Here is a 20,006-nt window from a genome sequence, read left to right on the forward strand (position 1 = left end):
AAGTTAACAGTTTTAAAACTTTAATATACCAAAGAGAATATATCTTGAGAAAAAATTTAAATACTAAAGTACCAGAAATGATTTGTTATCGAAATCGACATAGCTCACATCTCTAAGGTCGCTAGAAACATCTGTTTTGTGAAGCATTTTTCGTGAAAATTTGTGCTTCAGCTTGACTATTTTACTTGAAATCGTTTGATTAGAAGTTTAGCCTCTGAAATGGGGACAAAACGTCGTAACATCGAAGATGAGCTCTCACGCTTTGAAGCAGAGATCTCAAAGCCGCCAGCTCGAAACCTCTTTGTACCCAATCAAGTGCGTCCGATAATCGCGGCAAATACGTACACCAACGTTCAGCAGAAATTGCAGCAGCATCAGCCGCGAATGACGGTGCCTCCTCCGCCAATACCACCACCGCCTACATTTATGTCCACATTTGTACCGACGGGCAGCAGCTCTTCCACATCGCCAGCGAAGCCAACATCAGCCACCCCGGTTGTACTTAGCAGCGCCCCAAAGCTCTACCAATGCCGACAGTCGGTTCATGTTCCAACGGTGGCCACGGCGCCGGCAATCGATATCAACATCAATTCCATACAGTTTGATGTTACGCAGAAACTCAAGAAGCTCAAGGCAGAAAAGTCGGGACCCAATCCGATTGCAGAGGAAGCTATCAAAGCAGCGCGCGCCTCTTCGGCTCTGCAATCATTTCAAACCACAGAGCGGAAGAAAAAGGATCGTAAAACGGTGCGCATTGCTGGTGGCACTGTGTGGGAAGATTCTTCATTGGCAGATTGGCCGGATGATGATTTCCGCATATTTTGTGGCGATCTTGGTAACGATGTCAACGATGAAGTACTCACGCGCACCTTTAACAAGTTTCCATCATTTCAACGGGCACGTGTTGTACGAGACAAACGAACCGGCAAGAGCAAGGGATTCGGGTTCGTCAGCTTCCGGGAACCGGCCGACTTTATAAAAGCAATGAAAGAGATGGATGGCCGCTACGTGGGCAGTCGGCCAATCAAGCTGCGTAAGAGCACCTGGCGACAGCGCAGCCTGGATGTGGTGAAGAAAAAGGAGCGTGAAAAGCAATTGCTCCTGCAGGCCTTCAACTCTATGAGTTAAGTGCGCTACACCCACTATCAATTGAGAAGAAACACTTTTAGGCTAGTTTTGGTCGCATTTCGATGTAAATAAAATTTGTTTTTAGATTGTTCGGATGTGGCTGCTGGAGAATAAGCGTAAATTAAAACAAATATTAAAATAAATATTTAGAAAACGAAATAAGTGATGGAATTATTTAGCCAGTGATCTATTACAATATTGAACTAGGCGTGTGCCACAAACAGCTAACAACGTACACAGCTTAGGCTATTGATTATTGATTGATTTGATAAGTTATTATGCATATGCCGCGCCTTTTACTTAACTTAAATTCTGAGCTACAATACCCCATTACACTATGCTACGACTACAAACATGCATACATACGTACATACATACATCTAACCTGAACAGAATTCCCGCACAGCTGTGCATTAAAGCCCACATTTACTGGTATAATTTACCTTTAGGAATAGTTTAGCTTCCATGTCGTAAGTCGTTCCATATTAATTAGTAAGCAACCTGTACGTATTACGACTTTAAAAATACTTGTTCGATGCAACATTCCTGTGAAGCCCTAACACCACTTGCTCGTCTGCTTACCCAGCAGCGAGCTGCATGCTTCACTTCCTGGCTCTCTTATTGAATCTGTCTCCGATTGCTTCAGGTTGGGCCAGCGTACATATGGCTTGCCAGCGTTGCTCGCGAAAATTGAAGGATAATATTGTCTATAACTGATGTATCCACTGAATAGACCAATGAGTGAGCCCACTGTCACATCCTGCCAATGATGGTGATAGTCGCAGGTGCGACTAACGGCCACCAAGGAGGCCACAATCAGAGGAATAACAGAGATGCACATTCGCCAAGTCTGGCCCCTTCCACGTGCATCGAAGGCGTGCAGCTTGGCGCCCACGTAGTAAGTTACAAATCCAAAGCTGGCAAAGGCAACTACAAAATATTTGCAGGAGAAGATTAGTGTAAATTCGAGTATACATTTGCATTGGCCCACTTACACGATGAATGTCCGCTGGGGAAGCTCTTCCGTCCCTCGTTGATGATGCTCGGTTTGCCCGTGCAATTAAAATCGAGTAATGCACTGCCCAAAGCGCTGGCAGTTTCATTTAGCAGCATAACGCCGTCAGGAAAGCAGCGATAGAAGAAGTCTGGACGTGGTCGTCCAACGGTAATCTTCAAGAGACTCGTCGGAATGCTATTCATGCACACCGCTAATGTCCACGCCCAGCTGGCAGCCCGAAAATCTCTTCGATCTTTGGTAAATGCGTAGACTACTGATGTGAGAACGAACGGAACGGTAATTACCAAAAATAGCAGATCGCCGCTCTTAACAATGTCCGGACGGATTGGATTTTTATACAGCCACAGTTCCTCCACGTGGATTTCCCGCTTAAATGCAGGCATCGTTTCCAATTTGCTAAAAGTCCAATTGGATAGATAACAATAAATTGATGATTCACTCTACGTAATCAACTATTCGTGCTACTCACAAAAATATCAATACAATCATTAGGCGTATAGCTATATCGGCCAGATTGCTGTATTTCCTCGATAGCTCCTGCTTCTTGGGTTCAGCCTCGGGCAGCAGGAGATCTTTTTGCTGCAGTTCATTGCACCACATGTCGTCGTCGTCTACTTCGTCCACTTCTGGCTCCTTAATGGAACTTTTACTAGGACTACTTCGATGTAGCGCTGATTTCACAGTTGTTTCACTTGACATTTCGACCAATTGGGAATTGTGCTTTGGTTCCGTTAAGAGTTCTGTGTACGGCTGCCTTGTTGTCTGAATAATTGATAAGAGATAACAATTAGCAAAGTCATTAGACTATTACACAAAAGATATACGACTTTTATACATGTATTGATGTGATAAGATAAACAAGCACAAGCATATCACTACATACATATATACATACATACATACATGCGCTTAAGCTTACATACATACATGCGCTTAAGCTTACATACATACACAGCTGCCCACGCATACATACATATACAGGTGCTCATACATACATATACGCATATCCATGTAATCTTGTGCCCATCCCCAAAATTCTAGTTTGAATCATTGTGAATCTACGTAGTGAGCTCATATTACATTATATAAAAACAAATTATTTAGTCACACTGTGGGTCATTCAGTCATTAGCATGCAAGGGGCATTTATTTGATTTTCGTTTAGGTAAACACAAACAGACAGAAACTAAACATCAGTAAATTTGCGGCACCTGCGCTACTTCATCCGACCAAGACGCAGTGTCGTCATTGTCGCCTTGTGTGTTGTTGTTGTTCATTGACTTTCCGTATTTTCGACTACGTAAATCCGCGTTCGCCCTTTGGCTATGATGCATTGTCGAAAGCTTCTCAAATATGTATACAAACTCAACTTTGGAACTCTAGTTAGAGCGTCCCCAACAGTTTGATAATTTCAAGTCGCGAAATTGCTAATTTTCGATATTGTCAACTGGTACCTCTAAGATTACAACCTAAACTAACTACTACATGCTAATTGCACCGGGTTTTTATAAACTTTCTCTAATCCGCAGTTGCTACAGTGATGTATCAGCATCGCGTATACTCTGCACCGAAGTTCATATACTCTCACCAAACAATTTAAAAGCAATGTATGTGTATGCGTTTCTTTGATCACAATTTATTTTAATAGATAAACTTAATATTTTGACTTTAACAAATTCTTATTGGCTTTCCGTTATCAATATCTTGTTAGAAACAAGTGTAGTAATAGTAACACAAACAGACCTTTAGTAGAGTAGGTTAGCATCTGTAGCCACAATGGGAAGTTAACAGTTGAGATGCGCAGTTTGGTTCAGCTTTCAGTTTTGTCAGTTCCAACTGTTGCATCAGCTGATAGGTCCCAGCAATGTTACTTACAGACCCTCAAGAAATACATTCTTTATTAATAGTATATATCAGAGCTTTTTAATTATTTGTAAGCTTATCTACAAATTTTGTCTGTTGAATTTTGTTCACAATTGAACTACATAACCTTTTTATTTGTAAACTTTGTGCCCGTACTTAACATACCACTGTCCAATAACATAAACGAAATACAACGTTGCCAACCATGGTAAAGTTGGACAAGAACAGGCTTGTATTCGATCATATGATTAGAGCTGATTGTGCTTGTTTGTTTTCATAACATATTGAGTTAAATTTGCTAATTTAGATAAGTTATAATAATTAAGATTTAAGTATAGACTAAAATTAAACTGTGCAATGTCTAAAAAAAACACTAAAAATGAAAAAAGTGCTGCTGGAGAATTGCTTGACTCCCTTTACTTGGATATGTTTCATCTAATCGAAGCACACACCCAATGCCGTATTGACATTGAACGGACGAGCTCCGATGGCTCAATTCTCCTAGCACGAACCAAGTTCCAACAGGGAGGTCAATCATTATCGACCGCACAAATCCCAGCTGAAAATAGTGCAGAGTTTAATGCTCTATGCAGAGTTAAAAAGGCTTCAGACGAAGACATCAGCATAGAGAGACATCCGGTGGATAAAGAGAACGGTTACGTGGAGCCTTTATATTGGTTCAGCGTATTGCCTCCAATGAGTTTACGGAGCGCAGTAGATAAATTTAAAAGAACGATCGATTTGATAGCAGAGAGTGCAAATCTGCAAAGGGAGCTTAGTAGAGTACTGGATGGCATTAACAGGCTACGACAAACTGTTGCATTGCAATAATATTGAATAAATTATATGTACATGTGTGTTACAAAATAAGAATAAAGTTGAAAGTTCTAAATATACAAATCATTAATTATGTACTGGGCTGTTATTTTAGCCACCCAAACCTATCGAAATATGTTAGCTATCGATAATAAATAATTTAGAACATTTGCAATATTGCGCAAGTGGATAGTCTCATCAGCTGTTTCATTTTTATTTTACAGTTTGCATTCTTAGTAAGTGGACAGTCTCGTTGCTCATCATTTTCGTATCTAGCCAATGAATCGATATATATATGTGTAAATATATATATACATATATATATATTTACATATGTATAAACTTTAGAGCAGCCAATCAATAATTGCTAAAAAGCAGAGTCGGAGAATTGGCATTCAGAACGTTTACGAACCTATTGCAGATTAAATTATAGAACATGCAAATTATGAATAATAGAGGCGTAGCGCCCAGCAGATAACATTGTTCAAGTTCTTTTAAAAAGTCGCACACAAACAACGAGAACATCGCGCGCCTTTGTTGCTCTGTCTGCGCTTGTGAGCTGCGGGCGACATTCCCGTTTTGAGATTTGTCGCGCGTGGCTACCCCACCCAAAATTTCACACGCTCTCACGAAAACACCTTAGTGCCTGTAGAGTGCAGCCATGAATAACGCTCAGACCAATGGAGCTACGTCAGCGTCTGAGGCGCCCTTGCTGCAGCTGGAAGATGAGGTGGATCTCATTGGCGACTTTGTGAAGCAGCAGCCAGCAGCAATAATCAGTAGCAACCAGCTGGCACCGCTCCTGAACGGTCGCGATGGAATTGGTGTCAATCAGTTGACTACTCAAGTCGAGGTGAGCATTTCGACTAGTCCCAAATTGACAAAAACAATGTCAGAAACTGAACTCATCTTCCCCATGCACAGATAAATACGATTGGCGTGAGCGAGAGGGTGACGAGCGGAAAACGAAGGCCAAAACGAAAGCCAAAAAGAGATCGCGATCAAATTCTATTATCAGTTGACGACGATGATGATGATGATAATAATGATGATGGAGAGAATGATGCTGATAATGATCTTTGTGTCTCTGATGATGTGGCTCACATTGATGGCGCTGGCGGCGATGTTGGCGCAATTGTTGATGTATTTGCCATTGGCAAAAAGCAATTACAAAGCAACCATCTGGTTATGCTGCACGACATCGGCGACGACGGTGATGCCGATGGCGAAGACGAAGAAGACGTTTTACTGCATAACAAGCAACCCGCCCTACGCAATGGCAAATGCAAACTCTCCAAGGAGAGCAGTGAGAGCGCTAGCGGCACAGCAAGCGTAACGACGTCGCAGCCGACTAGTCACATTGTAACACCAACGCGACGCGGACCAGCAACGACATCATCCGCAACATCGCCGCTGAAAACAACGACACGTTTGCCGCACGAGGAGGCCGACGATATTTGCCTGGTGCCAGAAATCGACTTCGAGGGCATGTCCACGGACGCAGGCAGCGACAATCGCGAGTCCCAGCCGCTGCTTGGCGGCGGCGGAAGTGGAAACCATGCCAGTCGCATTAGCGATCTGCTTGGTGGACTAGGACTTGGACATGATCACGTTGACCTCATGTCCAACACATTTGGCGGTGAGTGCTCTCTGCTTGCTCTGCTTACTCTGCTCACATCAACAAGTCACAGTCGCAACTGAAGTCGTACAAAGTCATGTGGGGCTTCCTTCGCTGTGCCAATGTTTCTCTGTGTGTGTGTGAGAAAGTAATTCATGTGAGTGACTGGCGTGAACTTTATCTCTATTGTTCAGCTTGCAAAGACATTTAATCTAGTTTCCTACAACCAACTGTCATATGCCATATCAGCATTATCCAAAAGTGCAACGAGGCCAATGCTAATTATACCTTACATCAAACATGTCTACTCTGCCAATAAGATGACTCAGAGTTAAGCTCGGATATACCCTGCAGTAGAACAAAAAAGGGTTTACATATATGTATATTTAGAGTACTTTCATTCCATTTAGTTTAAAAATATATTCAGTGCATAAACAAAATTCAGAACACGCGCTGTGAGCAACAAATTGGTCTCGCCCCCTCGACTTTCGCCTATTATTCAATCATTATGAATATACTATAATCGGCATTTGTTGTGCATTCTCTCAGCAGTTTGTGTCGTTCGAATATGTGTGAATTGTTAAGTGGAATATAGTTGATTGAATTGCGTCAATTCGTGATTGAATGCGTCACCCACCCTAATGCTATTATATTGTAGTTGTAGAAATATTGAACTAAAAAACAAAATTTTAATATATCGCTTTCATGCTCCATTGCTTTTAGCATCAGAATAGTATAAACTTTTTGCCTTGCAGCGTATAAATTGTTTGTTAATTCATGTGTTTGGATTCATTTCGGATTAGTTTTTTAATCACAATTTCACGACTTATACTAAATTTCGATCATAACAAATTTTGCGAATGTTAAAATGGGCGTTGGAATGCAAACTGTCGCCCAATGGACTTAATCAATATCAAGAGTAGCCAACGTACAATGATCAGCAATGACATCAAACCAGACAAATGCAGAAGCTAACAAAGCGAATGCCGACAATGTGTCCATAAGGCAGCCGGCGAAGCGGGGCAGTGTAAACACTGCAACCGCAGCCGCCGCTGCCTTTAGTGGCGCAGAGTCAAGTGATTCGGAGTATGAGCCGTACGGATGTACGTGCAAACAGAACAAATGTGATGCAGAGGTAAAGGATTATATTTCATCGGGAGAGGAGACACCTCCGATTTTATATACTGCTCCCTCTGGACTTCGCAATTCTCAAGATTCTGTCACATTTAAAATAGCACAGCCGAAATGTCAGTGTGCCAATTGCCCGGTGAAGAACCTGTGTAAGTCGCTGTCAAGTCGACATATATAAATGTGGGTCAGACCCTATCTAAACGCTTTAGATATGCAAATTTCGAACTGTTTGCCTTTTAATGAGGGCCCCTATTCGATGCGATAGCAACCTGGAGCGAGTTTACTTGGCCACCGACACACATTTCATTGTGATGCCGCGCTCATTGAGCTCCAGTCGCGAGAATTTTATACAGCATGTGTTTACCATCTGCCAGGATCACTGTGACTTCAATGACAACTTTGACTTCATAGGTACTAAAACAGTGATCAAATGAGTTTATCTTAGCATTGTGGATTTTTTCTTCTCGGTTTCACCTATGTGGCAGTTGGATACCGAATTTGCATTAAATACCTGCTGCATCTGCCTTGCGGTTAACCACATGTTTTCGTCCCCGTCATGTTTTAGCCATATATTATACATATGTATATTATTATATACACACACAACAGTCACGCAACGTTTAGCTCATTAAGTTCTACTTGAAAGTTGATTATTTATTTATAAACAATGACTCTTGGTTAAAACTTTTTGAACAGTCCGCGTTGTGGCATTGTTTAGGGCATGCGCATTTTTGTATTACGCACAAATTTTATTAGTAAATCATAGACATGTATTTAATTTTTTAATATTTTTAAAATCTTTTTAAATTTATTTCAGACGATCCGCTCTTCTCGGAAATCGTGGCACAGGCTGAGTATGCGATCGAGCAGGGCGTTCTACCTGAGCGTATCTATCAGGGCAGCAGTGGTTCCTATTTCGTCAAGGATGCTTCAAGAGTAAGTTTAACTAACCAAATCGAAAGACAAATATCCTTAAATTACATAAGATAAAATTTTCTCATTCGATAAAGTAAATATTTGATGACTTATAGACAACAAATTTTCTTGAACAAGTTGCTTAAACTATTTCTGCATATCAAATGCGCTTCGCATAGTCCAAGCCACTAAGTTAGAGCTTGCGATTAAATAAATAAGCGCATATAATAAATCATCAAACAAACGGGGAAGTCTTGTAATAAAAGTATTTCACTTGACTTTTGGTTTGGCTTTGAAATAAACAGTTACATATATACATACATTTAAAACTGCATTAAAATGTAAATCTAATTGATGCATTCCATTTTGAAATAATAGCAAAGATGTCTGGCCGTCTTCAAGCCAAAAGATGAAGAGCCATATGGGAGACTGAATCCGAAATGGACCAAGTGGATGCACAAGCTTTGCTGTCCGTGTTGTTTCGGGCGCGCCTGTTTAATACCAAATCAAGGGTAAGTTTTATTTATTATTTTATTTGGGAAACACACATTAACTATATTATCTGATAGCTACCTCTCCGAGGCTGGCGCGAGCTTGGTGGATCGTAAACTGAATCTAAACATTGTGCCGAAAACACGAGTGGTTCGACTTGTGGCCGAGAGCTTTAACTATGCGCGCATAGATCGCCAAAAGGCCAAGTTGAAGAAACGTATTAAAGAGCACTATCCGTCGGCGCACTTCAACCGCATGAGCCTGCCACTAAAGGTGCATGGTCAGCCTAATTAAACACTAAACACTTCTCATTTGATGATTTCCATTCCACAGACTGGATCATTTCAGCTTTTTGTGGAAGGCTACAAGGACGCCGATTACTGGCTGCGTCGATTTGAACATGAGCATTTGTCGCCGGCGCTCGCCAAATCCTTTCAGCTACAGTTTGAGCGTTTAGTTGTTCTCGATTATATTATTCGTAATACGGATCGAGGCAATGACAACTGGCTTATTAAATATGTTGCGCCCAAACTGGTGGGCTCGGTCGGTGGGACTGGTGGCAAGACAATGTCGCATGCCAAAAAATTCGTGCCTGGCCAGACAATAATAGACCTTAATGAGCCGTCAATATCTGCTCCGATTAATAACGCAGATCGCATTGAAGCCGGCGGATCTCCTGCACCCACTTCAATTGGCGTTGCTGAATCAGCAATTGGTGGCCATACTAGCAATACCAGCAGCGAGGATGAAACAAGGAAAAATCTGAAAGACCCGGACTGGAATATGGTGGAAGCACCACAAATAAGAATTGCCGCCATTGACAATGGCCTGGCTTTTCCATTTAAACATCCAGACTCTTGGCGAGCATATCCGTATCATTGGGCCTGGTTGCCTCAGGCCAAGATCCCGTTTAGCAATGACATAAAGGATCAGGTGCTGCCCCAGCTGTCCGACATGAATTTCGTGGAAGAAATATGCACGGAACTGCTATACTTATTCCAGCAGGACCGAGGCTTTGATAAACGACTCTTTGAGCGTCAAATGTCCGTAATGCGCGGACAGATTCTAAATCTCACTCAAGCGTTACGGGATGGAAAATCGCCGGTCCAGTTAGTTCAGATGCCAGCTGTTGTTGTCGAACGGTAAGAGAGTACGAGAGTACGAGTAGAGCAACCTCTAGTAATAGATACTAACTGTGATTGTTCTCTTTTACTATCTTCACACAGCTCGAGTGGCAGTCGCTTTTTTTCATTTACACAGCGCTTCCAAAACAAGAGTCCCTTCTTCTCTTGGTGGTAGGTTGACATCTATATAAATAGAATTATACAATGTTTCAATAACTTTACTCTCTTTCAGTTAATTGGTCTCAGACATGCCGAGCACCTGTATTACCCGCCAATTCTACTGGTCTGGTCGCTTTCTTGTTATGTACTATATAAACAAAAGTTTTTAGTTGTATTCAATCACTTTGGATTTTGTTAAATTTGTTAGTTTTAACAGCATGTCGAAAAAATGTATTTATGTACATATACACACCAATAGCCATGTATATATTCAAGGTTAATAACCGATGCATGTTGTTTTCCTTACTGTTCCTTTGGTTGGATTGTTAAAATGTATACAAAATGAATAAGCCACATTCGGCACAATGTCCATTCCAAATTTTGTTAATCTTGCGCTTTCATCATGGTTACACTTTCATTTTTAATTTATACCAAAACATATCAGTGTGAATTATTTACAAACGGCTTCAAATTAATGCCCATACTTATTGCTAAGGCCAAGGACGCACTGAACTTATTTATTTCAATCCCCTACATTGTGAATATCATCAACAAAAAATACCATAAATCAGTTAACACTCCCAAAGTTCGGTAGTCCCTGAGCTATTTAAATTTATCATAAGCTATATAATCAAGTGTTACTATGTCAACTAGAGGAATTCTTCTATATATATTTATATATATATAAATGAATTGGAATATAAATATATATATAAATAAATGGATTGTGCATATGTTTAAACAAAAACTGTAATCAAATATAATGCCTTGTATGTATAAAAAAGCGCTATGTTTACATTGGTTCGGTTGCGTTGGGTGGGAGCAACTGATAGCGCTAAGAAAGAATGCAAACATAAATGGTGCTATCTTAATGTTGTTTTATAAAACGAAAAATGTATGATTGTTGTGTAAAGAATATATAACATACATATTATATATTTGTATATGTAGAAAAATGAAATTTACATTGGGGATTAACATGAATTTATTTTCTTATCTAAGTACTTTTCTGACTCCGAGAATTCAACAATAGCTTTAATGATGGTCATATACATCTAGATAATTCTGATTTGCCAGTACTTCATTCTGGTTCCCTGCCATTTAAAATACAAGTTAACTTAAATTGTGGAATGGTCGAAAAATAAATACGTTGCACTTTCAATGCAAATATAAACAATAACAAAACAATAAACTATCACTGTTACCAATAGCTAAATTAATGAAAGTATGTCACTTGAAGCATCTGACGTAATTCGCTTAGCGAGCAGATGATCACCAGCAGGAACAATCCCATTAGTATAATCCTCTGTATCCTGTTTCGCCTCAAGGAGATCTTCGTTATTGGCCATATTCATGATGCTCTCATTCTCCAATGGGCTAACGCTCATATCACCGCTTGTGTTTGCCAACGCCGGCAAACTACGTTTGGATGTCTCTAAAAACGTTGTGATAGAGGGCTGGTAGCTTGTACTAAGCATACTTCCGTATCCCTCGTATTTGTACCAGTTGGTCGGAACTGTTCCGGTAACACAGAGATCTTTTGCAACAGGGACGGTGCTGATGACCTTGTTTGGCTTAAGGAAACGTACAAATCGTTCCAGCTCTTTGTAGCTAGAATGCTCTGAATATTCTACTCCAATTACACTGATACGCTTGCCGTAGGAAGGCTTGGAGTTCTTTTCCCAACCACTAGGTCGTATGCCAAGCAGCATATCATAGTGCCCTTCAAATGCCTTAAAGTACTGATCTAGACTCTGCGAATAAAAGGTTTCATTAGAAATGCTGTAATATGGCCGAAAAGGGATTACTTACCGGGTAGCTAATCTTTCCCATATTGATAACATGCAAATTAGCCTCGAGGGGATTATCACAAAGGCTCAGCTGCAGCTCGGGCCAATCGAGACAATCGATTGCTTTGCGGCGATGCGGCTCAGTCCAGACACGCAAACTAAACTCCTCGACCAAGGCCAGCCACACCTTCTCTTTTCCAATTAAATATGAGCCGCACACGTGCAATATACGCTTGTCGGCGTTCTTCTCATGAAATTGCCTCACAGCGGTCCGAATTCTATCTATACTGTCGGACTGATGACAAAAGTCATAATTCTTCGATAAATATGTTGTGTCCAGGTAAAGAACATCAATTTGTGGCTCGTTCCAGAAAATAGGCAACGACTCCATTTCAAAGCTTGCACGAAAGTCCCCAGTATGGAGAATACACTTGCCAGTGGTAAACTTGAACATCAGCATAATGGCACCCGGACAACTATAATACAGTAAAACAGGCATGGAATTACTCAACTGGATTAGGCTAGATTAGTACTACTTACTGATTGGCGTCTATTGCAGTTACTTCAATCTCATTGAGCGTTATAGACTCCCCAACTTCGATTTCATGCATATATTGGTTGTCAATGGGTATAAAAGTGCGCACGAGCTTCGCTGTTATTGGACTCATATACAGCGGATGCGCAAACTTCCGGGTGAGGCCCACATAGTGATCGGCATGATAGTGACTAAGAAAGTAGTGCGTCGCATTCGGTATGTCGCCAAATTGGAAACCATCGACTACGAATGTCGTATCTTCTACAATCTTATAGGACGGACAACGCTTGCGCTTTCGTTCCTTGAGCCCATTTTCTTTTGAGTGTGCACCAGCATCATTACTTCCCTGAGTTTCTAAATTGGGTATATTCACCATAGGTAATGGATTCAGCTGACAATCTTTCAATAAGTCAATTGGAATGGGCCTAGCGCTGATGCTTTGATTAGATTCTGACTCATTGTCGGAGCACAGATCAATTATGGCAGCCGGGGAAGTTGAGCATTTTGCCTTGGCTCTGCGTTGCGGCAGCGTGCGTTTTCTTACAGGCTGCCGTTTATTTTCGATATCCGAAGACAGCACAGAGGTTTTAGGAATAGTTTCCTTTGTTGTGGACTCTTCATCGAACAGCCGCTTGCATCCTTTACGTGCTTTTACTTTCATTGGGCTATTTTCTAATGAAACCTCAACTTTATAGCTTTTCGCGGAGCTCTTGAAAAAGGAATCGATGCGCATTTGACCTGGTAAAGGATCCTTTTTCACAGTTCGTTTGATCGCAGTGTTAGTAGTAATAACTTTTTTAGTTTCATCAGTACTCTTCTTCTTTGCTGTTGATGATGCACGTTTGCTTCCCGCCTTTTTCGGTTTTTCTGGAGTCTTGTTTTCATCTGCACTGGATATTGCAACTGCTATTACGTCACCTGTTTCATCTTTTTCAACCTGAATTTGCTGCAATTCAGCTAAGTTTCTTAGGCGAATTTTACCGACATTTGTTGACATGCTTATATCCTACGACCTGTTGTGCTTTGTATGAAATTCGATAATTTAAAGATAGCTGCTTTGGGGAAGCAATCAGAACCAACTGTGGTATCGATAGTGTAGTCAAATAAATCATCGATTTTATATGTAATGCACTTTCTTTTTTCAAACTACTGCTCGTTGGAAAAAGAATAACAAAATAAAATTTGAATAATTAATATAAAAACATTGATTGTGTATAAAATCTTACTTTTATTAATTAAAAAAAAAAAAAAAAAAAAAAAAAAATTATATTTCTGCATTTATTTGTGCTATATTTTCTTCTTCGATCTCCTCGATGAGATTATCCACAAAGCGGTCCAATTTAACGGCATCATACAATGAATATCCTAAAAGCCCATATCGTTTTGTGTACTCAACAATGTCTTCGGATGTATCATGTATGGTTTTAAGAATTGGAGCGGTCATTTTCAAAAGTCTGTGCCGTATATATACCGCAGTTTTATATTCCGCATTATCATTGTCAATCTTGATCAAATACGGTTGGATTCCTTCCGATAAAGATCGAATTTCTGGTATAACGCAGTCACGTATTGCATACCTGCCCATTTTGCTTAATCCAACGAGGGAACCATAAATAGTCATTAATATGGAAGACTTAAGCCCGTTCTTATATACGCTTAAAATTGAATTTAGAAAAGGTTAGTATTTCCTTACATTTTACATTTGTCTTTACAACATTTACAACCACATACCTAATAACTCTTGGCAGAATATCATTTCCGGGGTAGCCATAAGCCCTAATAAAGTCGGCCATAATGTTGGTAGCATATTCGCGCGCCGCGCAATGATTCTGAACCGTCGGAAAGGCGCAGATTTGCCGAGACACAGCACAGGAGAGTACAGATGGTACTAAAAGGTGGAGCTGCAATGGAAATGTTTAATGGGTTCTCCAAGAAGGATAATGAACTCACATAGTTGTGTAGCTGTAAATGTGGATTAAACAGCACATTTTGCACCATGCGCATCAAATATATCAGCAGAGCAAAGTTCTTCTGTGCCACATTCACCTTGACCGCCTCGCCAATAAACAGACTCAATCTGTAGAGCATTGGCTGCAGTGACGAATCGGTCCTTAGACTGTGCAGCGCCTCTCGGCGTGCAAACTCGGAGTTACCCATGCACGCCTCCGTGATTACCAGAAAGAACTCTTGCTGCTCCTTGGATAAGGGAAATCTTTTGTTTGACATGAGCAGTACTTGCTCGCGCTTCAGCCAGCGGTTGCGCTCTTCTAATGGTGCATTACTGTCGTACGGTTCGAACGGCGCTTCGCGTTCCCTTTTTCGTCTTTTTGCATCTTTTCGAGACGCCCGATCAAGTGATGATTTTTTAATTGGTGGCTTAGAGATGGGTTTATCTGTCTCAATCGGATCTGGGCTCGCGTAATTTACATGTAGAAGATCCAAACTAATGTTGTGTTCCTCCAGAGCAAACAGCAAGTGATCTATTGTAATTTTCGAAGAACGTGTACGGCGAGCGTATTTCGCAGCTTCGGCTACTATTTGGCTAATATCCTTGCGCACATTTTGAGCCACAGCCTGAATCAGTCTTCCAGTCAATGTCTCACCTATGGACGCCCTCGCTATACTTTGCAACGACATCCTGGAAAGTGTTGAAGTATGAATGCGCTTCCAGTCATCGTTCACCGATTTCAGCATAATTGAAATATGATTCATTTTGGAGCTTGCAAACGCACGAGATGGAGTAGAGTGAATTAATGAATGATTAAATCAAGGTATTCGTCGAGATTATATGACATGAATGTCAAAACAATTTTGACAGCTGTCAAAGAATTCGCATTATGAGTGGGGATGTAATTTAATTTGATTCTGTTGCCAATTGCAGATCGAATTTATTTAATAGAATTTATAAGTAAGTTTGAATTTAAGAAAAATGTTCAATTTATTGCGTTTATATTAAATATATATCGTGGTAATTAAATTTAGTTACGTTTACTTGAGGGTTTGCCGTTACGTTAAAAATAAAGCTAATAATAATCTATCCATAATCTGTAGAGCACGTAACCAAGCAGCACCACAACGACCAGCGCCTTCCATAGATTATGCAGTCAAGACCGTAAATCCGTTAACGGTACATACATGACACCCATCAGACGTGTCATTTGCACCTTTCCATTAGCGTCCTTGTCGTACTGCATATTTAAGTATTACGAATTATTCAGAGTATATTTTTAGATACGAATTTGAGTACACACCTGCTGCATGTATTGCGTTCCACCCTCCGGGCCAACAGGAACTATGAGGCGACCTCCGTTTGCCAATTGATTTATTAATTCGGTAGGTGTGTCTGGTGCTGCTGCGCCCACATGTATAGCATCGTAGGGCGCTAGTGAAGGATATCCTTTACGTCCATCTCCCTCAACAATAATCATTTTGCCCGACTCTAGCATACTGCCATCATCAGCGTTCAGGTTGGTTTTACTCATTGCAACCAAACTGGACTGATGCTCAATTCCAACGATTCGAGTGTTCGCATTATCGCCCTTCGCCTGCACATAGCGATAGAAGCAAGCAGTTAAATAGCCCGAGCCAGAGCCGACATCGAGCACATGAGCGCCGGGCTTGAGTTGATCCCGCAAATATTCCAAAGCAAACGCGTGCTAAGTCGAAAAGTCACATAGTGGAGAGTTTTCATCAAATGATTTTGATCTACATATATAAGAATAGTGAAATATTACCATGTGGGGGGCGCTGATAGTCACACCGCCGCCAATAGGTTGAGGTGCATCCATATACGGATGGCGGGGAGAGTAGTGTTTGCGATCCGTTGCTAACATTGCATTTGCAACAGATTCGGTTGATATTACGCCGTAATCTATTTCATATATATTTATAAATACACAAATTACATATGTATGTACAAGTGTACAGACATTAAGATCAAATTAATTGGATGGCCGCACTTGTTGGATGCTTACCCCGCAGCTGACGAATAAGATCTGCATTGTTCGCACCGACGGAGCGCCAGGCCATGCTAAAAGTACGCAATAAAAGGCCTAGCCCAATGATTTTGGCAATATATGATTTGCTGACCGTTTTGTCTGCGTTTACTTCAAGGGATTTTCGAATTTGTTGTTGTTGCTATGTTTGTTTGCAGCGAAAAACAGCTGTGTGACAGTGTTACCAGCCTATCGCATTGTTTAATTTAGTTTTTAAAAAATATACTTAGATTGTTATACCGGCGCACATCTAGATTCTAAAAATTATGATTAAAATAATTTATTTAAAATGTATAGGCTAACAGCAAGTATAGCCACAAAATTAATTTGATCGGCAACAAACGGCTTAGATATCGATATCTAATATCCGATAGTCACAGTCATCATCTTCAGACCGAATTGTAACAACTCTGACAACGGATTGTCAAACGAGCGAAAACGACCAGCAGCAGCAAATCGCGGCGCAATTTTGCTGAATATAAAACGAAGTTTGTTCTACGAGAAAATTGCAAATAACATACTTAAAAAATTGTGCATATAAAATACAAATTGGTAATTGTGTTCATCGATCGGTGTATTTTAAGTGAATTGAATAATAAAGCAGTTTGGCATTGCAGCTGCAAGCAATAGCACTGCATTTAGCAGCTGCCTCTTTTTTGTGTTATAGTATTGTTGTGTTGTGACATTCACACATACACACACACGCATCCCATTTCTCACACTAGCACAAACATCTCGTGGCTAGTTTGGTGAACGAGCGCGGCAAAAAAGATTTCGATATTGCATGTGTGTGAGTGTGCTTGTATGTGTGCGTGAGTATTAGTCATTTTGGCCTGGCCTGGTCGCTGGTCTTGGGCCTGGTCTTGGTAGTTGTTGGTTAACCCGCAACATTTGGAGCGCATCAGCAGCAATCAACAGACAAATAAAAAACAACCGAAAACCTAAAACTCGTCACGCCAAACTCAGCAAAAGGTAAGTTACCCAGGCGTTATCATTATATTTATTTTCCAAGTTAATTAGTTCTAAAGTTAGTAAAAAAAAAACGTTGAAAGCGCTGCATGATTAATTAATAAATGCGATTATTCTGATTATTGCTTGAATAAATTTCTCACTCATTTAGCACCCTTTTTACTTGACATCAAGGTCTCTGTGGCTGAATGAATGAATTTATTTCAATATTTATTTATTTGATTGTAATGTGATGTGTTTGTAATATGAGTTATATGTACATTTATTTGTATAAATGTTTGTATGTCTCTAAATGTTCATACATATCTATATTACTTGCAACAATAGCACATTGCATAATTTTCTGTATTGTCTGTTTGTTTTGTAGCTTTGTTAAAATAACTGATAAAACTTTTGAGATACGCGTGTGGCGCAATTTGCTGTTCAATAGGAGTTTCGCTTCCACTCTGCTGCTTTCTTTTACCGCCAGTATAAATTTCAGTTTCATTCTGTCACTTTTGGAAGCAGCAGCAGGTGTTGCATGTTGCCGTCCATCTGTTCATTCGGCTTCTGCGCTCATTTTCCAATTCACTGAGTTTGCTTAAGCAGCGTCAGTTGCGTTTCGCTTTGCAGCCATTCTGACTGGGAGTTTGAGTTGAGGCCCGTTTGGTAGCTCGCGCTGACATTGTTGATAAGTGCTAGAAAGGGGAACTGTTTGTGTGTAATTATTTAGCAATGCATCTTATGTTGCCTTGTTGTACTGATAGCGTATGTATGAAAAAACAAAACAGGAAATGGCAAATGTTTGGACCTATATATCATTTTCTAGAAATAATGCTGTGCACAGAGCGCGTCTACTAGAGTGCAAAGTTTTCATGTTTAAAAATTTCACATACTCGTTTTTTACATCGATATCAACCGGAGAGAGCAAAATGTGCTATGCAGATCCAGACGATAAGTTCCAATAGAGTAGACTTCCAGTGCATCGATAACAACTTTCCACTGAGAAATGATTAAGGGATATTTTTCCAGGCAGCGCGAGCATTCCTACATATTTGCACACAGCAAGCAATCTGTCAGCCATACATATTTATAGGTATGCACATGTATGTATGTATTTAATTCCATATGCGTATTTTTATTTTTTAGCGTTTTCAGTTCAACTTTGACCTAATTTGCGACAATATGCGCCTTGCAACGCATGATTGCGAGCACACTATTCGGCTCTATGATGAATGCTTATGTCTCTCTCTTTCTCTCTCTGCTTCTCTGTTTACTCTCTATGTACTTATGTACGTACATACGTACATATATGTGTGTATTTATGAGAACTGAACGTGCAATTTAAGCAGACATTGTTTGCTATTTATCTCTTTCATTCTAAACTATATAAAGGTAGTTTTCGTTTTCACAAACGAATGTCCAGAGAGAAAACCAAAAAAATACGTGGAATTAATATTGAGATAAAATACAACGAAGCTTAAATGCACTCACGCAAGCTCCAAATAATCTATGTGTAGCTTAAGTTGATAGCAGCATATTCAATATTTTTGTTGTGCAATTTAATTAGACAATTTATAAACCTATATATTTTTTTTTTTAACTTTCTGTTTTCATATAAATGAGAAATTCTTTCTACAAAGCGATACAAAATTAATAACATTTTGATAATCTATATAAGAAAGGGTATTCAAACGTAACAAAACCTGTTCCTTTCCATGCTTTATGTTTTGTGTCTTGTCTTTCGCTTTTACTGACGAACAAGTCACATCGATTATTTTATTTGCTTCGCACACCTTCGCACTAAGATCTTATATATGGTATTGTTTTGGTATGTGTTTTAGGTTCGTGTTAAACTTCCTTCAACAACAATATAGCCAACAGAGCTCAGATAGAGATTTGAAATGTATTCGGTATACAGACATTTGTGCACGTTTTTGAATTTCTGTGTGTCTTTGTGTGTGCCATACAAATATTGAAGCATTTGCGCAAACTACAAAATTTGCGTAAATTTGTTTTCAGGCGCATTTCAAGTTGTGTAAATACGAGTTAATTTGGCTATGTGTGGATGTATATGAATATAGACTCGTACCCTAAATATTGATTTAGCTGTGGGAATCAGGCACAACAATTATGATCTAAATCAGTTTTGCTTTTCTCATTAACACAATTATCAGACCTTAACCTTAAATATACAAAGCATACTCTGTCCGACCTAAGTGCTGAGAGCTCAGTTATGTAGTTAAGAAGATGTTTTTATCTCTCATCAAAGGAAAAAACGCCAGAGAATAATCAATGCATCTCCGGCTCAACTGGAAAAGCGTCTCATTATAATAATTAAGAGACCTTAACCTCAAACACAAACAAAGCATCTATTCTGTCCGACCCAACTACAGAAAGCTTGGCTACCGACACGAGTCAAAGTTCTCAGTTTCCAATTTACTTAAATGGACAAGGCAAAAGACGTGCGTTTCT

At 40.0% G+C, this 20,006-nt stretch overlaps 7 protein-coding genes across 10 annotated transcripts; 3 read left to right on the forward strand and 4 right to left on the reverse strand.

The window, feature by feature from the left end:
- Window positions 1-109: 109 nt before the first annotated feature.
- Window positions 110-1,287, forward strand: LOC6573319 (RNA-binding protein 42). Its single transcript, XM_001999369.4, has one exon. The coding sequence runs from the start codon at window positions 220-222 to the stop codon at window positions 1,126-1,128; it is 909 nt and encodes a 302-aa protein (XP_001999405.1). The 5' UTR covers window positions 110-219; the 3' UTR covers window positions 1,129-1,287.
- LOC6573318 (phospholipid phosphatase 5) lies at window positions 1,268-3,972 on the reverse strand. Of its 2 annotated transcripts, none has more exons than XM_032728021.2 (4): window positions 3,889-3,972; window positions 2,616-2,908; window positions 2,124-2,542; window positions 1,268-2,058 (listed from the first exon to the last, which is right to left on the reverse strand). In XM_032728021.2, the coding sequence occupies exons 2-4, from the start codon at window positions 2,843-2,845 to the stop codon at window positions 1,685-1,687; spliced, it is 1,023 nt and encodes a 340-aa protein (XP_032583912.1). In that variant the 5' UTR covers window positions 2,846-2,908; window positions 3,889-3,972; the 3' UTR covers window positions 1,268-1,684. The 2 variants fall into 2 exon arrangements, with proteins under 2 accessions (XP_032583912.1, XP_015022356.1); XM_015166870.3 differs by lacking the exon at window positions 3,889-3,972 and adding an exon at window positions 3,357-3,692.
- A 268-nt stretch (window positions 3,973-4,240) lies between these two features.
- LOC6573317 lies at window positions 4,241-4,908 on the forward strand. The gene has a single exon (XM_001999367.4). The coding sequence runs from the start codon at window positions 4,366-4,368 to the stop codon at window positions 4,837-4,839; it is 474 nt and encodes a 157-aa protein (XP_001999403.2). The 5' UTR covers window positions 4,241-4,365; the 3' UTR covers window positions 4,840-4,908.
- Window positions 4,909-5,075: 167 nt separating this feature from the next.
- Window positions 5,076-10,551, forward strand: LOC6573316 (phosphatidylinositol 4-kinase type 2-alpha). 3 transcript variants are annotated; one of them, XM_001999366.4, is made up of 8 exons: window positions 5,076-5,677; window positions 5,749-6,463; window positions 8,391-8,509; window positions 8,867-9,000; window positions 9,058-9,253; window positions 9,314-10,122; window positions 10,207-10,275; window positions 10,337-10,551. In XM_001999366.4, the coding sequence occupies exons 1-8, from the start codon at window positions 5,486-5,488 to the stop codon at window positions 10,338-10,340; spliced, it is 2,238 nt and encodes a 745-aa protein (XP_001999402.4). In that variant the 5' UTR covers window positions 5,076-5,485; the 3' UTR covers window positions 10,341-10,551. The 3 variants fall into 3 exon arrangements, with proteins under 3 accessions (XP_001999402.4, XP_043863172.1, XP_043863173.1); XM_044007237.1 differs by lacking the exons at window positions 5,076-5,677; window positions 5,749-6,463 and adding an exon at window positions 7,171-7,722; XM_044007238.1 differs by lacking the exons at window positions 5,076-5,677; window positions 5,749-6,463 and adding an exon at window positions 7,870-7,984.
- A 573-nt stretch (window positions 10,552-11,124) lies between these two features.
- On the reverse strand, window positions 11,125-13,646 carry LOC6573315 (DNA cross-link repair 1A protein). Its single transcript, XM_001999365.4, has 3 exons — window positions 12,594-13,646; window positions 12,076-12,529; window positions 11,125-12,017 (listed from the first exon to the last, which is right to left on the reverse strand). The coding sequence occupies exons 1-3, from the start codon at window positions 13,583-13,585 to the stop codon at window positions 11,475-11,477; spliced, it is 1,989 nt and encodes a 662-aa protein (XP_001999401.1). The 5' UTR covers window positions 13,586-13,646; the 3' UTR covers window positions 11,125-11,474.
- Window positions 13,647-13,831: 185 nt separating this feature from the next.
- Window positions 13,832-15,425, reverse strand: LOC6573314 (transcription initiation factor TFIID subunit 6). The gene is made up of 3 exons (XM_001999364.4): window positions 14,539-15,425; window positions 14,320-14,489; window positions 13,832-14,243 (listed from the first exon to the last, which is right to left on the reverse strand). The coding sequence occupies exons 1-3, from the start codon at window positions 15,298-15,300 to the stop codon at window positions 13,853-13,855; spliced, it is 1,323 nt and encodes a 440-aa protein (XP_001999400.1). The 5' UTR covers window positions 15,301-15,425; the 3' UTR covers window positions 13,832-13,852.
- An 82-nt stretch (window positions 15,426-15,507) lies between these two features.
- On the reverse strand, window positions 15,508-16,836 carry LOC6573313 (protein-L-isoaspartate(D-aspartate) O-methyltransferase). Its single transcript, XM_001999363.4, has 4 exons — window positions 16,563-16,836; window positions 16,323-16,459; window positions 15,840-16,244; window positions 15,508-15,776 (listed from the first exon to the last, which is right to left on the reverse strand). Exons 1-4 carry the CDS (start codon window positions 16,615-16,617, stop codon window positions 15,693-15,695), a joined length of 681 nt encoding a protein of 226 aa, XP_001999399.1. The 5' UTR covers window positions 16,618-16,836; the 3' UTR covers window positions 15,508-15,692.
- Window positions 16,837-20,006: the final 3,170 nt, after the last annotated feature.

The sequence above is a fragment of the Drosophila mojavensis genome, unplaced genomic scaffold (assembly GCF_018153725.1).
Source record: "Drosophila mojavensis isolate 15081-1352.22 unplaced genomic scaffold, ASM1815372v1 contig_16, whole genome shotgun sequence".
Taxonomy (NCBI): domain Eukaryota; kingdom Metazoa; phylum Arthropoda; class Insecta; order Diptera; family Drosophilidae; genus Drosophila; species Drosophila mojavensis.

Coding starts and splice junctions, on each gene's coding strand:
- LOC6573316 (XM_001999366.4), top strand. CDS start 5,486: ATGAATAACGCTCAGACCAATGGAGCTACGTCAGCGTCTGAGGCGCCC. Junction 5,678..5,748: donor AGTTGACTACTCAAGTCGAG/GTGAGCATTTCG, acceptor CCCCATGCACAG/ATAAATACGATTGGCGTGAG. Junction 9,254..9,313: donor GCATGAGCCTGCCACTAAAG/GTGCATGGTCAG, acceptor TCCATTCCACAG/ACTGGATCATTTCAGCTTTT.
- LOC6573314 (XM_001999364.4), bottom strand. CDS start 15,300: ATGAATCATATTTCAATTATGCTGAAATCGGTGAACGATGACTGGAAG. Junction 14,490..14,538: donor ATTTACAGCTACACAACTAT/GTGAGTTCATTA, acceptor TTTCCATTGCAG/CTCCACCTTTTAGTACCATC. Junction 14,244..14,319: donor ATTCTGCCAAGAGTTATTAG/GTATGTGGTTGT, acceptor TTCAATTTTAAG/CGTATATAAGAACGGGCTTA.
- LOC6573317 (XM_001999367.4), top strand. CDS start 4,366: ATGTCTAAAAAAAACACTAAAAATGAAAAAAGTGCTGCTGGAGAATTG.
- LOC6573313 (XM_001999363.4), bottom strand. CDS start 16,617: ATGGCCTGGCGCTCCGTCGGTGCGAACAATGCAGATCTTATTCGTCAG. Junction 16,460..16,562: donor TCTTATTCGTCAGCTGCGGG/GTAAGCATCCAA, acceptor TATATGAAATAG/ATTACGGCGTAATATCAACC. Junction 16,245..16,322: donor CTATCAGCGCCCCCCACATG/GTAATATTTCAC, acceptor TTTTCGACTTAG/CACGCGTTTGCTTTGGAATA.
- LOC6573319 (XM_001999369.4), top strand. CDS start 220: ATGGGGACAAAACGTCGTAACATCGAAGATGAGCTCTCACGCTTTGAA.
- LOC6573318 (XM_015166870.3), bottom strand. CDS start 3,479: ATGCATCATAGCCAAAGGGCGAACGCGGATTTACGTAGTCGAAAATAC. Junction 2,543..2,615: donor ATGATTGTATTGATATTTTT/GTGAGTAGCACG, acceptor TTGGACTTTTAG/CAAATTGGAAACGATGCCTG. Junction 2,059..2,123: donor CCCCAGCGGACATTCATCGT/GTAAGTGGGCCA, acceptor AATATTTTGTAG/TTGCCTTTGCCAGCTTTGGA.
- LOC6573315 (XM_001999365.4), bottom strand. CDS start 13,585: ATGTCAACAAATGTCGGTAAAATTCGCCTAAGAAACTTAGCTGAATTG. Junction 12,530..12,593: donor ACTGCAATAGACGCCAATCA/GTAAGTAGTACT, acceptor ACTGTATTATAG/TTGTCCGGGTGCCATTATGC. Junction 12,018..12,075: donor TGGGAAAGATTAGCTACCCG/GTAAGTAATCCC, acceptor TTTTATTCGCAG/AGTCTAGATCAGTACTTTAA.